The 18,972-nt window shown below is 38.7% G+C and overlaps 1 protein-coding gene across 1 annotated transcript; it reads left to right on the plus strand.

The window, feature by feature from the left end:
- The first annotated feature begins 128 nt into the window (after positions 1-128).
- Positions 129-10,044, plus strand: slc17a9b (solute carrier family 17 member 9b). Its single transcript, XM_079479034.1, has 13 exons — positions 129-920; positions 1,287-1,484; positions 1,599-1,738; positions 2,900-2,999; positions 3,089-3,219; positions 4,875-4,971; positions 5,367-5,463; positions 5,963-6,050; positions 6,353-6,387; positions 6,693-6,808; positions 6,902-6,957; positions 7,160-7,189; positions 8,103-10,044. Exons 1-13 carry the CDS (start codon positions 790-792, stop codon positions 8,279-8,281), a joined length of 1,398 nt encoding a protein of 465 aa, XP_079335160.1. The 5' UTR covers positions 129-789; the 3' UTR covers positions 8,282-10,044.
- Positions 10,045-18,972: the final 8,928 nt, after the last annotated feature.

Consider the following 18,972-nt stretch of genomic DNA (forward strand, 5'->3'; position numbering starts at 1 on the left):
CCTCATTTTTTAAGTCCACCGCACGCACACCACTATTCAGGTACCGCGGTATTTCAATCGCACGTGTCTCGTTCATTATACACGTCAGCTTACTTTCTGTATAAAATTGTCATTTTAAAGTTATCGACGTGTAAAGCAGAATCGAGGGTTTTCATTGCCGTGCCTCAAACCTTGAACGCTCACTGAAAACTTTGAGTTGAGGAAAGGCAGCGTTGCCAGGTTCAATGAACTTAACAACCCAATAACGACTCAAACCCAAGCAAAGAACGTAATGGACACTACTCCAGTAGTCACTACTCCTTCTACCCGATCAACCGCTGGATTTCCATAAAATATCTTAAAAGTTAACGTTAAGCTTGGCTTTATACATTGTTTAAACATTATTAAATCTAGGTTCCAAAATGTTAATTCCCGCGTCTGCATTTTCAAAACAGACCAATTGTGCGGGGCTACCGCGACTCTGGCAACACGTGTGAAAGGGGCTGAGTCATGTTACTTCCTGGTTTCAGGGTCCAGCGGTTGGAGGAACTGCGTGGCTTAAAACAGAAACTGACACGTGGATCATTGTCAACACTCGGGGCTGATTTGCTCCCGCTGCGTTATACTAGCATCCGTGAAACAGACAGTCCGTTTGTGTGTGTCAGCCGCGGGAGCTCAGTGGATGCTGCATAGACGTCTTATGGACATGATTCTGCATAAAAACGCGTTTTGTTAATTTCCTTGCCGTTCCGCCAGTCACGCTCGCACGGACTGACCCGAGGTCGCACATACGAACGTATTTGTCGTTGAATGGCAATTCTACAAAAGCATGGAAAGAACTCTAGTCCAGATTTGGCCAGCACTAAAGAAAGCCCCGCAGATAGTTTCGCACAGGCTGGATCACAAAAGAAGTGGGCTGAGCCGAGTCAAACCTGGACAAGGTAAGACCCCCTTGAGCAAACTTGAACACGTCAATTCGTTTTTCAGGTGTACGTGTATCTTGTATGACCAGAACGATGCAGCCTAGGTATGGTTTGTACTAAAGTGATGTTTAATGTTTGAGAAAGTGAGCTTCTTTGTATAGGATATTAAAGAAGTAAGGTTATAATAATTGTTTTCTATCAGGTGCTTAACTTAACAAGTTTTTAATTTCAACTTTGTGAAACTTTGTCCATCAGCTTGGAAGTTTCTTTTAGTGAAAAGTTTGAACTAATGCATTCGATTTACCAATACATCTGAAAACCTTCAACTCTCACACGAACCTCTTACAAAACTGCTGGATTATGTGGCCGTCTGTCTGTTTCCAGGCCAGTGGCAAGAATATGGACCGTGGTTCTGTTGCTGGGTACGTGCCTGCTGTACTGCGCCCGTGTGGCCATGCCTATCTGTGCAGTGAGCATGGCAGAGCGCTTCAGCTGGTCCAAGAGAGAGACCGGGATGGTGCTGGGCAGCTTCTTCTGGGGGTACTGCTTCACTCAGGTCCTTGGAGGCTACGTCAGTGACAGGTCAGAACAAAAATGGCTCCTACTCGTGAAACATATATAAACAAATATTAAAACGAAACGCATGTTATATTATCTAGCCTCACATGCTTGTTTTTGTCAACTTGTTTTCTTCAGGGTGGGAGGAGAAAAGGTGTTGCTCTTGTCTGCGGCAGCGTGGGGAGCGATGACAGCGTTCACACCCATACTGGCCCATTTCTGCTCCCAGCCCATCGTCTCCATGACGATGTCTCGCTTCCTTATGGGTCTAATGCAGGGTGGGTACCATTAAAGAAACCGCTGTATCACTCATAACGACCAGCGGCTTTAAACTTTGTGTTATTCATTTATTCTAAAATCTTATGATTTTAAAGGACAATAATGTTTCAGGCTACTTAGCAAGAAGTCTTTGCAAAACAACACAACGTTTTCAGTGTCTTCCTTAGTTAAAATTTACTTCCTTCGTAAAACAATACTGTTATTAGGAAAACTTTGTTTATTGAGCAGATTGCTTCCAGATCGTTGACAAATTGCAAAACATTCTTGTGCAAATATTGAGCTTTGTTTATTAGAAGAGGTGAATTGCTGTACTGTATCGTATACTTCTGCTGTGGTTAACAAAGCCTGTTTACTGCGGAAGTCCAACCACAGTGATGTTCTGGCTTCATTATGCTGTATGTCATTCGCCTGCTTTTTTTACATTTCTTACCCTTCCATGGCTGTTGAGGATTATTTTTGACATGTTTTTCCAACCAAGGAACTGGGATTACTTTTCTCAGATTACAAAATGTTTGTGTAGTTTTAATTGCAGAACTTCGATATACATGCATGCAATATGTATATCGTAAGATCAGGGAAAGAAGTCTTAATATCATTACAATTGTAAATAATTACAGACAGGGTTCCCACGGGTCATGGAATTTCTGGAATAACATGGAATTTTAAAAGGTCTATTCCACACATTGAAAATCATGGAATTGTATATATTTTTTGTTGAAGTCATGGAATATCAGTGATTTTTGTTTGTCACTTTACATTTTTAGTTTCCATTTTACAAAATAATTTTTTCTATGCTGTATTTTTTATTGTTTTTTACAAAATTTTGCATAATATGGTTGTCTTCAGCGCCATTTGATTGATTTCCCCTCCCGCTTGTCACCTGGCATTCATTTAAGTCCAATGTAGTCACCTGTAGCTCTTAACTAAGGCAAAATAGCAGGAAAATGTACATTATATCTTCGGGATGAAACTATTTACCTAAATTTCAGCAAGAAAATTTTGAAAATGTCCAGACTTCTGCGACTAATCCGAATTAACAGCTGAATGTGCTTTTCAGAAGTTATTTTTCATTTGCGAGCGACCATCTGGAATTGTCTGTTCTCGAATGGCGATTTACTTAATGGGGCTGTTTATCATTTCTTGTTTTTGTTGCTCTTCAGGCGTGCATTACCCGTCTCTGGCCAGCCTGTGTTCTCAGAAGGTGGTTGAGAGTGAGAGGGGCTTTCTCATGAGCACCGTAGGAAGCGGCTCGTACCTGGGGTCAGTGACTGATCTTTGAATGTATTTTCAGTCCTTGTGGGAATGTAACAGATGTTTCAGAATGAATGTGTTTAACTGTATGTGTTCAGGACTCTGGTGATAGGAGGCATTGGCTCTCTCATGCTGGATCTGTATGGCTGGGAGAGTGTGTTCTATGTCTCCGGGCTTCTGTCTGTGTTGTGGGCGTACTGCATGTGGAAGTATCTGCTCAAAGGAGAAGGTAGTTCCCTAACATGGAAATATACAGCTGGAATTTTTTTTTAAAGAGACCATTGCAGATTTTTATTTAATCAGCATTTCTAGATGAATCGTGGCCAGTCCAGTGTCTGTCAAACCTGAGGAATGTATTGGAGACATAGAAGTCATCCAACAGTGATGAGAAAGACCGACAGCATGACAAGACACATGAAAACTGTGATGAAAATCCGGGTTATCACAAAAAAAAATACTTTTTGAACTTTTCCTAAATATGTGAACGAATAATACTGTTGTACGGCTTAAAAGTGAAGCTGAAATAGTATTTTTTCAGACCCCAAGTACCGCAAAAAAACAGAACATATTTTCTGTTATTTTCCCCTGTTTCTCCAGTTTTCATTTTCTGCAGATAAACGTTAACTGAAACAATATTGTTGTCTGAAGTTTGGGAGAAAAATTCTAGTTCATAGAATGAAACAAAAACTTTTTCCCACGGCACAATATACCGGTATGGAATATTGTGACATTAATAACCATGTTCATTATTATGTTGATACTACACATATGATAATATCATAAAGAATGATATGGTTGGCACTTTAACATATTAGGTGGTAGTACAGCACCCATTGCCTTAAAAACCACAATAGTTCTGAACTCTCTCTGCCTCCCTACGTGCATTTTCAATATGACTCACTGGCCACAAAATAAATCAAATTAAAGATGAAATTTCTTGTAGCATGTTTTTGTTCAGTTGTACCTTTATAAAAGGGATATTTCAGAGGCAAAAATGTAGTCTAGAGTTATTTACATTTGGTCATTTAGCAGACGCTTTTATCCAAAGCGACTTCCTGAGATCTCAGGGAGCAATAAAACGATATGTCATACAGGAGCAATACTAAAATAGTTGCTAATACAAAGTTACTTGTTTCCACAAAAGCCAGAACAATACCCGTTGAGAGAGAAAGGGTTATATTTCCAGCTATAATTTGTCTTACAAGCGGTAGAATACGGGGGACAATTTTTTTAAGCCTAAAAAGTGCATCCATCTATCAAAGAACTGCTCGACACGGCTCCATGGTCTTAACAAAGGTCTTCTGAAGCGAATCGATATTGTTGGCGCTATTAACGTTGATGTCTAGCTTCTGTTATCCCTGAACCAGAGGCTTGTTTTTCCTGCAAGTGATGGTGACAAAAGCTCCCGCACAGAGAAGACGGTGTCCTACTTGAAGAATACCACATTCGTCACTGGACTTACACGTTTGTGTCATTTGCTGGAAAGACTAGCCTCTGGTTCAGGGATAACGGAAGCTAGACTTTAACGTTAGTAGCCCTCTCAATATGGATAAATCACTTCAACAAATGCATCGATTAGCTTCAGAAAACCTCTGTTAAGACTACAGAGCCTTCTTTGATGCGTTCTTTGATGGTTGGATGCACTTTTTGGAGCTTTAAAAAATTGCCGTTTTACAGCTCGGAATTCAAATGATACTTTGTGTTATAACGCCGACTGCATTATTCTTCAAGAAGAAAGTCATATTCAGTCAGTATGCCTTGAGGGTGAGGGAAACGAGTTTTGTTTTGGCTTTGAAATATCCGTTTAATGACTGTGGCAGTGCTGAACGTTTATTCTGTTTATAAAGCAGGTGTAAGATGACTGACTGTATTTGTGTTTGTCAGGTCCTATCATCACACTGGAGTCTCTGGGCAGCGCCGCAACACAGTCCAAACTGTCCAAAAGAAACTGGCTGCGACTTTTCAGACAACCAGCTGTGTGGTGAGATTAACAACCGAACACTGTGTGTGTGTGTGTGTGTGAACACTGAACAAAGGGTCTTTACTGAGCTCTCATAGAGGCCTGATTCACATCTACTTTATGTCTGTCTATCTATAGCGCATTCAGTAATGCGGCTTCATGTTTTTTAAGGTTCTGGATACAGTTAGTGCGCAAATGATTCTGCCCGGCCCCAACTCTAACTAAAAAACACCCAAATCATTCACAAAGCCTTGAATAAAACCGTAACTGTAACTATGCTTTTTAGTGTTCTCACATTTTTATCAGCTTTTTGATCTTTTATTATATTTAGTTTAAAATTGTTGTCATTCATTCATAAATCAGCATGCACAGAAATCTATTTTATTTACATGTGACGTGTGTTTGTGTATTTTCAGTGCCGTGATTATTACTCACTTGTGCACTGCTAGCACCTTCTTCACACTGCTGTCATGGCTGCCAACATTTTTCAAGGACACCTTTCCTGACGCCAAGGTACACTGCACTCTTTCAGACAAGGTGATTCCGTGTTGTAACAAAGAACATCATGTTTATTACATGGCTCTCTGAATATTCTGTTCTGGTCAAATATGGCATTCCACATTTTTGACAGCCGGTCTCTACACTGTTATGGTTCCATGTGTCTTGTAGAACTCACATTATCAAATCAATATTTCATATTCATACAAGTACCCATGTAATGGGCAGGATAATGTGTATTTAGGACGTACATTATTCTGATAAACAGATACACTGAGACTTGATTTATGTTATGATGATCTCGAAAACTTGTGTGAGAAGGTTTATTGTAACAGGATGTGAGAGAAGAGAAGTGCAAAGGTTGTTGTTTTAGCTAAAGTCCAGCAGGGGGCTCTACACCAATGCACAACTCGGCATCAAAAAAATACTTTTTTTGTCACAAGATTTACGTTTTGTTCATGGCGTGTTTCCTCGTGTGCGTTTAATTCTCTGTCTGCATGTGTGTGTTTCCCAGGGTTGGGTGTTTAACGTAATCCCATGGTTTGTGGCCATCCCTTCTTCCCTGTTTAGCGGCTGCCTCTCAGACCATCTAATCAGTCAGGGTATGAAAACACATTTACCTCATAAACCACCATCGCTCATTAACTCACAGAACTGTAGCCGTCCCGACATTTTTATGTCCTTACAGATAACAGGAGGACATTCTGACATTTGTTATTGTCTGCCGCTGTGCTCCGTATTCAATGTTTTGTCGTGACTTCTCTTGTTTTTGTTAACGTTTACAGTCTGTTTGAGTTTTATGGTGCTGTAAAATGTCAGGTTTGCACGGCTGTAATTGTCTTGTAAAACTATAAAATGTTCCTCAGCTGGTCCACTCAATCTCTCTCCTGTTGGTCTCTTATAGGTTTTGATACAGCATCAGTGAGAAAACTGATGCAGGTAAGATGAAATGTCAACATTGTTCGTGTATTTGTTTTTTTTTTGGTGAGGGACAAGTTCATGGGCTTGAAGAAAAGTCTGAGACCGGTTTCCTTAAACAACACAGTTGAAGTGTAGTTTAAACGTTCTTAGCGCAATTTGCATAGTATTTGTAGTAAATAACAATATTGCTATAAAAAGCTTTTCATTGTGGTCAGCATACATGGCGTTTGCTATCTCTGAAACCGGTTTAGATTTAACAGGGTGGGGGTCCACTAAACCTACATCTTGCAAAAATGTATAGTAACGTTATCTCCTGTTTTTAGTTTTTCTCTATGGGTGTGTCTAGTGTTTTTACACTGTGTCTATGTGGGACCACTACATTCCCTGCAGCTGTTGCATTTGTGTCTGCTACTATGGGCCTGACCACATTCAGCCACAGGTAATGTGTACATTACCAACTCATCCACCTAAAAGGGTGTTTGACATGCGTTTCATTTACACTCCTGTTCCTTTTCTCTCCCTCACTATATAGTGGTGTTTCAGTGAATGTTCAAGATCTTGCTCCATCCTGTGCTGGGGCTCTGTTTGGTTTGTATTCATCTCACCGTCTTAACTAAAACTGACTGCATGCTTTGTGAACACAGATTTATTGTAAAACCATACAATAATATATGGATTGTGTTGTAAATGCAACACACTGTTGCTTGAATGTATATTATGTATACATTGTCTATTTCATTTGTTTAGTATAATTTTTGTTGCTTTTTGTAATGTTTTGTTTTATTTATAGGAGTAATGAATACGTGTGGGGCATTTACAGGTGAGATCTTAACACAATTATTTAAAAATATATAAATAATCGTAAGTGTAAGAGAAATCAAATGAGGAAATTAAATGAGTAGTTTGGCCAAACATTTTCTAAAAACTGAATTAACCTCATGCAGTTCTCTATGTATTTAATTGAGCAGAAACAAATAATTTGATATTAAAATGTCATTGTTGTCCTCTCATATGTGGAAGCTCCAAAAAGCCCATCCGACCATCATAAAACCATAAATTGTTTATGATTGTGACAGAAAACCATTAAAGGTCCAGTGTTTCAAATTTAGCGGCACCTAGCGTTGAGGTTGCGAATTGCAACCAACGGCTCACCCCTCCCCTTTGAAGCACTATGGTGGCTGACACAGAACTAAGATGTCGTCATGTTTTCGCTTCTTTTCAGAAGGAGATTACGTATTTGCGAAAGGTGCTCTGTAGATCAGTTTGTCCTTCTAGGGCTACTGTAGAAACAACATGGTGAATTTCATGTAAGGGGACCTGCGGTGTATGTAGATAGAAAAAGCCAATTCTGATATGTGATAAATACATAACGCTTCGTTATATAAGGTCTTCATACACCTCTGAAGACAGTTACATATATTATATTGCATTTCTGTCAATGGGTCCTCCAAAATATGACACACAACACCTAATTTGAGCTTATTTAGCAACATTTAAACTAAATCAATGTTTAATTTCAAATATGGCGACATGTCGGTCACTTTAATCACTGTTCACAAGTCTTGTGACTAGTTGTCTATTTCATCACGAGACGCAGAAGAACCGCTAAGATTCTGAGTTATCCTCATATCTCCAGATTCGAGCTGGATGGACTTTCATGGTTTTCTTTTTTTGGTGAACTGTTTGGTGTTTGTTAACACTTGTATACAAGACTGTGTATTCTTTTGTTTTAGGGGTCATCATGGTATATTTCTCGGGGTACCTGATCGAGGCCACCGGTTCCTGGGCATCAGTGTTTGGCCTCATCACTGTTGTTAACCTCCTGGGTTTAGGAATGTTTTTAACCTTTGCAGAAGCTCGCAGAATGGACATAGATATAGCAAAGGGCCGTTACCACAACATTCACATCTGAAAGCCAAGAGGACAGAGGAAAAGCTTCAGACACCACAAAATAGACAGGCTTTGATAGTGACCCATTTACAAAGTGACAAGTCAGTTAGTGATTGATTCAGAAGATATGCCTTTGTTTTTCTTTTTGATCGGTTTGTTAAGAGAGGGCAGTATTTGGAGTTCAGAAGGTTCACCGGGGCCACAGTATGAATAGTGTTAAATATAAATATCTGTTATGCTACTTTAATTTGTGCATTTTGGCCTTTAAAGCACAAGTACTTGGTAATGGTAGCAATTGTTTTATCATCACTGTGACCGAAACCATGTTATTTTGTGATTAACACTTAATACAACGTGCACCAAACTGGGTACTGATTTTTATGACCATGCATGGCATTTTTACCTCAGTCTGTGGTAAAGATTCATTTTGATCAGTGCCATATCTTTGTTATTCCTTCTATGGTCCGTGAATTCGCAGGATTTGTGTAAACGTTTTGTGTTTCTGCTTGCCGTTTGTTACAGCAGAGAGAGTCCGTCCCAGCTTTAAAGAACGTTACTGATATAAGAAGTCTAGTAGAGAGATGATCATCTGAAAGTTGGGGATGTTAAATATATGTGAATATGTTGTGTTTGTAACAGCACTAACAGCTGTTGGGAAGCAGTTGTGATGGGTTCTTGCATCTTTTATTTATTGTTAGGGACCTTCCCTCAAAGCATCAGGTGTGTGGACCAAGAAGTTGATAAGGAAAATACTATGAATGTATTATGGTTATACGCTTAATTATGTAGAGACGGTTACTGGGCGTTATATTTTACTGGGATTGATTTGATCCCAAAATATACATGATATAATGCACTAATGTAGGCTAAATATTATATATCGTAACCACAAATTAAAGTCAGTGGTTGAGCTATAGTAAACCAAAACAGTGAAAACGTTATTTATGCAAAGAACTTCTTGCTGTAGACTAGGATTTATATCAAGTCTTCAGAAAATGACTGAAATCTAATCTCTGCCCAATGTGTTTCAAATGTAAAATGTATGCTAAGTTATTTTGTATTTTAATTTAAACTATACTGAGTGGGGTAGGTCACCCATTTTAAACTAGATGGCACAGTACAATCAGCCAGATCCTTGGTACATTGAGTAAATCAAAATGTTACTTGCATTACAGAATTGAAGGAAAAGCAAGGCCTGGCGATGTTTTATTATGTGAATCCTGTGTTACTGCAGTTCTGTTGGGAGGAAAGATCATTGTGGGTTTGCAAAGAAACAGGCAAAACTTGAATGATTGATACATAAAATGTTCACAAAGGCAATATGTGTTTACAGGTTTTTGGTTTTAATCCATGTAAAATATAATAACATACAGGAAATGAGTTTTCATTTTTTATTTATTGATTTATATTTGATTTAGTTTATGATCGCTGCTTTTTTAATTCATGTTTAGCCTATATATTTGTTCATTGTTTATCACTCTGTTGCTATTATGTGGGTAAGGTCATCACACCCATCATCACAGATAACAATAACTTATATTAGTATAGGGATTCAATTTTAAGGAATTGTAAATATTACGCTTGCATCAATCATTGCACATCCTGCCACATAAGACTAAGAAATAGATGATCATCTAAAAATGAATGTCACACAAACAATCTGTATTGTAATGTTGTTTTAGGGAAAAATGTAATGCTGTGTAAACCAATGAACTGTAAATGCAGTATTCCTCGTGTATTTTTAAGCATATTTTGCTGAAATATAAATATATATTTTATCAAGTGAAATGTTTTCTTTTATGCTTCCAACAAACACACCACACAGGGGCAGTAGAGTCGAGGTATTAGTATACTGGGGTTTACAGTCGCCTAAGTGTGGTTGGCACAAACTTCTGAATGCTGAAAAAAGCTCATTATCTGTGTAAAGGAAAGTGCATGGGAGGACATATGTGTGCTTTAACTGCACGCTAGACTTCATGTCTAGCACTTCCTCTCTGTTTGTGACATCAATGCTTTAGTTTCAATTCAAAGTTCGGACTCTGATCTCCAGATCCACATCATCTGCAGGCTCACAGACGAGCTCATGCCTATCCTAGCATGTCAAGCCTCACATTATAGACTCAATAAAGCACTTTATATATTTTGCCGTGACTAGTCATTGACACTGTTGTTGTAATTCCAGAGCTAGATGAGCATGGATGGACATGCAGGCCTTTCTCTGCTCTGTTGCTGGATATATGGGGTGGCACCATATGGCAGGTCGCTGCGTGCCATGCTGGTGAGTTGGCAATATCCGCGTGTGCCAGGCATCCGTCACCCCTCTCACGGGACTCACCCAGGTTACCATAGAGACAGATGGCAATGTCGGTACCGTGGTGGTAGGATTGGGGGTGAGATCAGAGGCCTGGGGCAAAGTGGCCGACATTATGTCACACTCGAAATTGAGGGGTACTCCATGCAGGTCCATGTAATGAAGACGACTTGCTGGTGTTATTTGTGTTTTTGGAATTATGATCATTCCAATTGCTGAAATATAAACAGAAAACTTTTTTATGTGACTTTCGTATGCGACTCTTTCTTCTGTGAAACACAAAAGATAATTTGAGGAATGTCTCAGTGGTTTTGTGTCCATACAATGGAAATCAATGATGGCGTCCAATGCTGTTTGGTTAGCAATGTTATTTTAGATATCTTTTATTGTGTTCTGCAAAAGAAAAAGTCATACAGGTTTGGAATGACATGCATGTAAGTAAATAATGACAGAATTTTCACTTTTTGGGCGAAGTGATCTACTTAAATTATGAAAAATACACTTTCATCAATGCTCTATCCATTAAGATAAGCTAATGAAATATAGACACTGCAGTTTTTTTCTCTGCGGATGTCACATTACCATCACATGATACTAAAATAATGCAACACGCATGAATAAAAAATTAACGGAAACATCCTGGCATAACATAACTGATATAAAAGAAGTAAAACTTATTGAACAAAACAAACATATTGTGTCTTACTGTAATTCAGCAGTTTACAGTGCATGCACTATTATTTAAATTATACAACAATTCCTGCTTTTTATTTTTCTCTAAATGGACATTTTTGTTCTGTTAAATATAATTTTGCTATAAATGTAACACATTTTTTGTACTGTAGCATTTTTACACTCTTTATGGACGTTATTGCAGTGAATTTACCAAAAACATTATCAATGTTACTTGTACTTCATAGCCTCTGGAACACACAATGTTCACAGTGAGTTAAAAAAAATCTGTTATTCTCATACAGTACCTTCACCTGGCTGCAGGAAACATAAGGTTCACACTATTGTTTTTAGCACAGCATCCAAGATGTTATTTTGTATCTCAAAGGGTATGTCACGTATTCCGTATAAATCACATCAACTTGAGAGATACGAAGAACCACACCCACAGGCTTCCTGAATCTGAAGCTGTTAACATACAGAATTGAGTGACAGATGACAATATCCAGATTTCAGGCCTCTGCTGATATGTTTGTGTGTGCGTACAGACAACAGTTCAGAGCAATATATACCGTTGTGACCACAACAATTGTCACGTAATTAAATGCTCAAAATATGACCAAAATTACAATAAACTTTCCTTCCAATGAAGGAATCTCAGGAATGCACTTGCATTTGTATCGACAGCTTAAAAAGTACGTTTTTTGCTTTGCTTTGCAATGCATACTATAGGTTCACATTTAACTAAAAGAAATTGGCCCCTGAATGTTTTGGGGATGTTATTAAATTTAACACAGGTTGTTGTGACATGCCGTAATATCACAGTTTTACATATCTTAAGGATTGTGGAAAGCACTTAATTAACTCACACAGGAGGTGACATAGGAACAGCACCCTGTGTGCATTATTGGTTTGTGTCGCAACATAGCAGTAAAGAGCCTGTCAGAGGACAAGGAGACGTGTCTGAGTGAAATAGCGCCGTTAATTACTAATTAACTTCAAGCTAATGACAATGTCACTGTGTCATCGTCTCAACCAATGTCCTCTGCCTATATAATTCCCCCTAACACACACACATAGACCGGGACCTGATCTGCATGCCAATTAATCTAATACATGCATGATTTAATCTCTTTTCGTAGGCTATATATTTATATTATACATATAAAATGATGCAGAAGAATGTATTTTATATAATATTAAATCTGCGTGTGTGGCATTATGCGGGTCTGTTGATCTCAGTCCAACAGCAATACACTAGACAATCTAAATAGCAAATTAATAACTCGTAATTATTAAGTAAAATTCATTTAGAAAAACAAGAAAACACAAAAATGTGATTTCAGTGTTCCCTGTTATCTCTTTCTCTTTCTCCTTCTTCTCCTCCTCCTCCTCCTCCTTCTTCTCCTTCTCCTTCTCCTTCTCCTTCTCCTTCTCCTTCTCCTTCTCCTTCTCCTTCTCCTTCTCCTTCTCCTTCTCCTCCTCTTTCTCTTTCTCTTTCTCTTTCTCTTTCTCTTTCTCTTTCTCTTTCTCTTTCTCTTTCTCTTTCTCTTTCTCTTTCTCTTTCTCTTTCTCCTTCTTCTCCTCCTCCTCCTCCTCCTCCTCCTTCTCCTTCTCCTTCTCCTTCTCCTTCTCCTTCTCCTTCTCCTCCTTCTCCTTCTCCTTCTCCTTCTCCTTCTCCTTCTCCTTCTCCTTCTCCTTCTCCTTCTCCTCCTCTTTCTCTTTCTCTTTCTCTTTCTCTTTCTCTTTCTCTTTCTCTTTCTCTTTCTCTCTCTCTTTCTCCCCTGTTAAAGGCTGAGCCCTGTGGCTATAAACTCTCTCTCCACTAACTAAATATCCACTCACTTTGTTTTGCAGTCCCTGTGGAGCACCTCTAGTCTAGCTGATCGCCAATCATTTCCTCTTCTGCCACATACACACATACAGATATGTTGATTTCCGTCAATTAAACTCAGTCGGCTGTTGGATTCCTGGTAAGCATATGGCCAGTTTTACACGCACTGTACTGCTCTGTGTAGCGAGGGACACTATTTTAATGGAGCCCTTTGGGACAGGGACCCACACCTGAGCTCATGTCACGCCATGGTAGTGTTAGTGAAGCAACAATGTAAGATGACATTCAATTGCGAGAACTTACAACGTTTATCCCAACGTGAGCAATATTCTAGCACACTGTAATTTAATGATTGGGTATCATGCTACGTCATGCATTCTGACTTCTTTACACTGTTGAACGTGCTGGCTTCTCTTAACATGGTCCACTTGTTAAAAAACGAGTTGGACGTATGACATAGTATTTCTGTAGGCCTACTTGATACACTAAAAAAAAAAAAGGCCTTTGTTGTCCTAATGTTGTTCCAATTGCTTCCATTGTTCACCTCATTTGTAAGTTGCTTTGAATAAAAGCCTCTGCTAAATGACAATGTGAATGTACACTCGCCCAGCTCTCCAACTTGTTTCGGAAAGTATTTTATAATTCTTTATAAATATAATTCTATTCCTTTTATTTGCAATTCTCCTGGAAAAGCACGGCTAGGCGAAAGAAAGATCATGCCCACGAGCCAAGGTCGTTACTCTTGCGATAAAGAAGTTTAGTTGTGTCTGTTTATTCACAGCATTTCAGTGATGGATGTTATATACGTAAATGGTCGATATAATGCTGGATATGGAGATCGTTTGAAACTGATAGATGGCCCCTTTGCTTTTAGATACCGGACATGAACTGCATTAGGTATGTCAAACTAAGTCATACGTCTGTGTTTTGTTGGCAATCGGCGTGTACGTGCATTATGTACAAAACACGAATTGATGATGTGATGCTTGCTCATGCTGTAGTTCCATGCCACTCTCCGCACTAGTCCCACCTCTAGCAGCTCGTGTTTTTCTGGAAATAATTGTAAAGCTGTATCTCTTTTTAATAAATTTGATCAAATTAAATACTCTTCAAAGATATGACGTATGCAATACTGCTGTATAGGCACTCAAGATGAATATGAGATTGGCAGAAACTGCCTGTGATATGATGAGTAACAATTTTGTATTATTCAGTCAAAACAGAAGTGTTTTATTACTTATTGGACCGAAAACCGCCATACGTTACCACCAAGAATACTGCTTGACTATTCACAGATTGACCACAAAACCCTAGTCGTCAGCAAAGAATCTGCCGTTTTATTCTATTGTACTCTGTCATTTGAGAACCATGTCTTCAACACCTGTAATAATTGCGTTTTTCCATCTTAAAAATATATCTAAGCTACGTCATATGCTGTCACCATCAGATGCAGAGAAGTTAATTCATGCATTCATGACATCAAGACTAGATTACTGTAATGCACTACTAGGGAGGCAGACACACTCTGTCAGTTTAAATCTAGACTAAAGACACATCTTTTTAATCTTGCATACACTACACAACCATAATTTAAATACGCCGAAGCTTTAGGAAGCACTAGTTAGATGAACCGGAACCAGGAACACTTCCAATAACAACTGATCTATTTGTTGCATCAAAGAGTGCAGAACAGTACTCTACTCTCAGCCAGTCTTGTCTCATTGTTCTAAGGTTACCAGAGAAAGAAGGACGCAGTTCATACCCAGAGCTGACAAAAGCTGTGATGATAGAGCTGGATAAAGAAGGATGCAGCAACTCGACACGTCTTCACTACAAAATTTCAGCTGCTATTAGATTATTAATGATAATCTCAAATCTGAATTTCGCTTTATTTTGCCTTGTTGTGCGAACTGTCGAGTTTGTGCAGAGGCTGCAGTTTTTGCAAGAGGGGAACTGGAATCCCCTGGTTAGGCCTGGTTTCCATTTTTTTTTCAATGGAGTTTTGGGTTCCTCGTCACCGTATCCATACTGTTTGCCTGGCTGGGGGGGGCTGCTAGAATATTTAAGTTTTATTGAATTAACACTGCATATTGGAATTTATAGTCTGTTTAATATTTAACCTGTGTTTCTCTCTCCTTATCTTGGGTGTGTCTGCGTATCTGTCTGTGTGAGCGCTTGTATGTGTGTCTGTGTGTGTTTGTGTGTGTTGTGTGTGTGTGTGTCTGAATCTGTGTGCCTGTGTCTGTCTTCTGTGTTTTAACCTTGTTGTTTTTACTTGAATAACCTTATATGTTTTGCTTATAGTCAACATATTTTCTTGTATAGCTGCTTTGTAACAATGAAAATTGTTAAAGCGCTATATAAATAAAGTTGACTCGACTCCACTAAATGTATGTTTATGGAAGAGTTTAAGGTAAGAAGGATGTCACTGTATAAAACAAAAATTACTTCCTTCCTGATAGGTCTGAAGGATCACATAAAACAGTGTTTAATACTAACCTCCTTCTGTCTCATTTTGGTGATTTAGAATTGTGGAGATGATAGCGAGTTCTTTAGCCCTGGACAAGAAGCGTCTTCCTAACAAAGACCTTTTATTAGCTCAGAGCTTTTGGTGGACTGCTTCAAGCCTCTGTGCTTTTGTTCAATGGCAGCTTCCTCTTTGTTGGTTATCAGCTCTTCACTGAGGGAATTTCCTCCTCTTGTTTCAAACTGAGCAGTCTCTGGAAGTCATTAGCTCAAAATGTGTCATCACTTATCAGCACAGCAGTTCTCTGTGGCACAGCTCAGAGTTGTAGAATTATTTAACCAGAAGTGAAAACTGTGCCATCATTTACTCATCCTCATGTCAGATCATAAATGGGTTGGATTGAAACAAGTGTGAGTAAATTATGGCATATCTTTATTTTACCTTTAGTGTTTAACAGTGTGATGCATGCTGCAATATTTGTTTTGTTGTATTTGCGTTTAAAATAGTCTCTCTCTCTCTCTCTCTCTCTCTCTCTCTCTCTCTCTCTCTCTCTCTCTCTCTCTCAGTAAAGTTTGGCTGTCAATCAGATCTGCCCTCAGGCTATCTTCACTGATTAAAAACTCCAGAGATAAGGGACCTAAATTAGATTTCAATAAGGCCATTGAATATTCATAACAGGAAAACATCTAAAGGTAAATGGTTTTTGATCTCGGCTTACAAATACATTGCGTGCATTTGCGGTCGTTTCACACCGGCTCCAAGTGTCGCTGTGCCGAGCGGGTCCGGCAGCGGTTCAGCACGCTCCTCAGGGGCGCACACCGGAATACTGATCAACTTCTCTGTAAAACCTCCAGCCTTACTGATCTTTATAAGGGAGGGACTCAACAGAAAGGGCACCAGCGTTAAACAAATATTTATAAGTACAGAAGAGTACGTTAGCGAAGAAAAAAGACGAGAAACTTGCGCGCATCAACAGTTACCTTTAAGGCGAAACTTCAGAGTTCAGCCATGTATATTCCACTGATTTACGCTTTAATAAAAATGACATGAATAAACGTGAATAAATCAAGTATTTCTTTATTCATAATCTTCTGCAATGTTTTGGTCAATTCCCGTTTAATTCTATATACACTTTATAGGGTCTATAACAGCTGATTTTTCAGCAATAACAAGATATTCACCAAATATCTGTGAATAAACTGAATAACATGGGTTATCCCTCATGAAAACTAACCACGGTTTTACTACAAAAAACAAAACATTCCTATAAACATCCATTCTAGCAACCAAATAAAGTGATAATTCACAAAATTGTGTCATCATTTAGCCTACTCACCCTCTTGTCATTTCAAACTTGTTTGACTTTCTTTCTTCGGCAGAACACAAAAGAAGATATTTTGAAGAATGTTAGTAACCGAACAAGGGCAGTTCCCCATTCACTTTGATGTAATTGCTTGCTACATTACTTTAAACCATGCAATTTAGTAAATAGGTATACCACATACTGTAATAAAGCTATGTGGATGTTCACAAAAGGCCTTCTTACAGTATATACTACTCTGCAGTAAGCAAATCACATTAAGCAGTGAACTGTTTCAAACAGTGCAACATTATGGTCACGTTGCATGTTTGATTCAGAGTGTGTCATCTAGTTATCATCTGAGAAATTAAAATGGCCAATTTTGGAATTAATATTGTGTCAGACTGTCTAACTTTTGGCAGTGAGATAAAATAATGAAACAAGGAAGGACTTTTGCATTACAGTTTATTCACTACACCATGAATGGAAAGCCAAATTAAGTGCACTTCATTATTAAATACAGATTGTATAAACTACAATATAGATTTAGAAATAACAAGAGTTAGGAATTAATACATCTAGGAATAACGGTTTCAAATACAGAACATTAATTTTGCAATAGAGACTAATGTCCCCTCCTCCACTGTTTAAAGAGAGTGTGAGTTGTGAGAGGAGCGAGGGACTGTTGTAGTTTTTGCCTGAGGCTGTACTGTGACAGTGAGCCCAGACCGTTTGGCTAAAAGTCTCAACCAGACATCAGGAAACCAAAATGTCATTCACTGATGGGGCCAGTGGGAATCTCTGTAATAATACTGCATCCTCAAATGAAGATTTGACCCTTGCCACTGCTTGTGGAGTCATATTAACAAAAGTTTTTTAGTTTTGTAGTTTACAATTCTGATCATATGTAGTACAGGCTCTCTTGAATGTAAAATACATAGACAATGACATCTCTAAAAAATTGTTTTTTTTGGCATAATGGACACTGAAACCGCCACCATATTTTTTCTTTTTCATGTTCTCTCTCTCTCTCTCTCTCTCTCTCTCTCTCTCTATTTTTCCAATTCTCTCTCTCACTCTTTCTCTTGCACCAGATGATGGTCATTCTGTTGCCAGGCAATCTGGTCTGTCAGATTCACACTTGCTTTTACCCCCAGATCTTTCTTTACTCGCCTTTTCTCTATCTCCAACTCTCTCTCTTTGTTTCTTTTTTATTCAGGACCACAATCTCACATCTACCGTTAGATACGCACAAACACCTTGCGGTTGTGTTGTCTGTAATGTACGGTGGGCTGACAGGAAGCGAACGTGTGTGCGTGTTCTGTTTGTTTGAGTTCCACCTCAAGGAAACGATGAACTCTGTGACGGGTCATTGGGGTCGTACGGGGTCATAGTCTCGCCTGCAGTAGGCAAAGAGGGCATGTATGTAACAGACCAATCAGACACATGCATATTTGGGCATGTACTGTATATGTACACACATGAGCATACAGTATGCACGTGGGTAGAGTTTCAGTTGATGAGGAAGACACAAGAAATGAGACAATCTAAGGTTGATGTGTGTGTGTGTGTGTGTGTGTAGACAAGTGCATGGAGGCAGGTGGTGGTCTGGAGGGCTGGAGCACTGGTGTGTGTGTTTATCTTTCAAGACCTCAGGCCGTGTGTAGAGATGTGAGGTGTCATGCTAGTTGGGCTCCTGCAGTCTGAGAGGCAGCTGTGAAAGAGACAGGTATGTCTCACACACACATACGGGCAAACACACATACACACACATGAGGGGGATGTTTATATTTACCTTCCATCTCATATGTTCAAAGAGCCAGAGGTGATTTTTTTCCTAGTCCTTAACAAAAAAACTAAAACGAAGGGAGTGAACGATAGGTTTTTCTATTTACACACATTACATTTATGCACAAATATTTGTTTTTCTATTACGATGGGGACTTTTTAGATTTTGTTGTATTTTAAACAAAGATTGTGTTTTTTTTGTTTTTTAACAAATAATTTGTTGTTGTTTGACAAATGTTAATGTATTTGGTCTGACATTCATTTATTATTATTACTTTGCCTTGTTTTACATCTTTGAAAGTTATTTTCTGTTTACTAAGTAGATTTTTTTAAACATTTAC

This window comes from Barbatula barbatula (assembly GCF_947034865.1).
Source record: "Barbatula barbatula genome assembly, chromosome: 17".
NCBI classification, from domain to species: domain Eukaryota; kingdom Metazoa; phylum Chordata; class Actinopteri; order Cypriniformes; family Nemacheilidae; genus Barbatula; species Barbatula barbatula.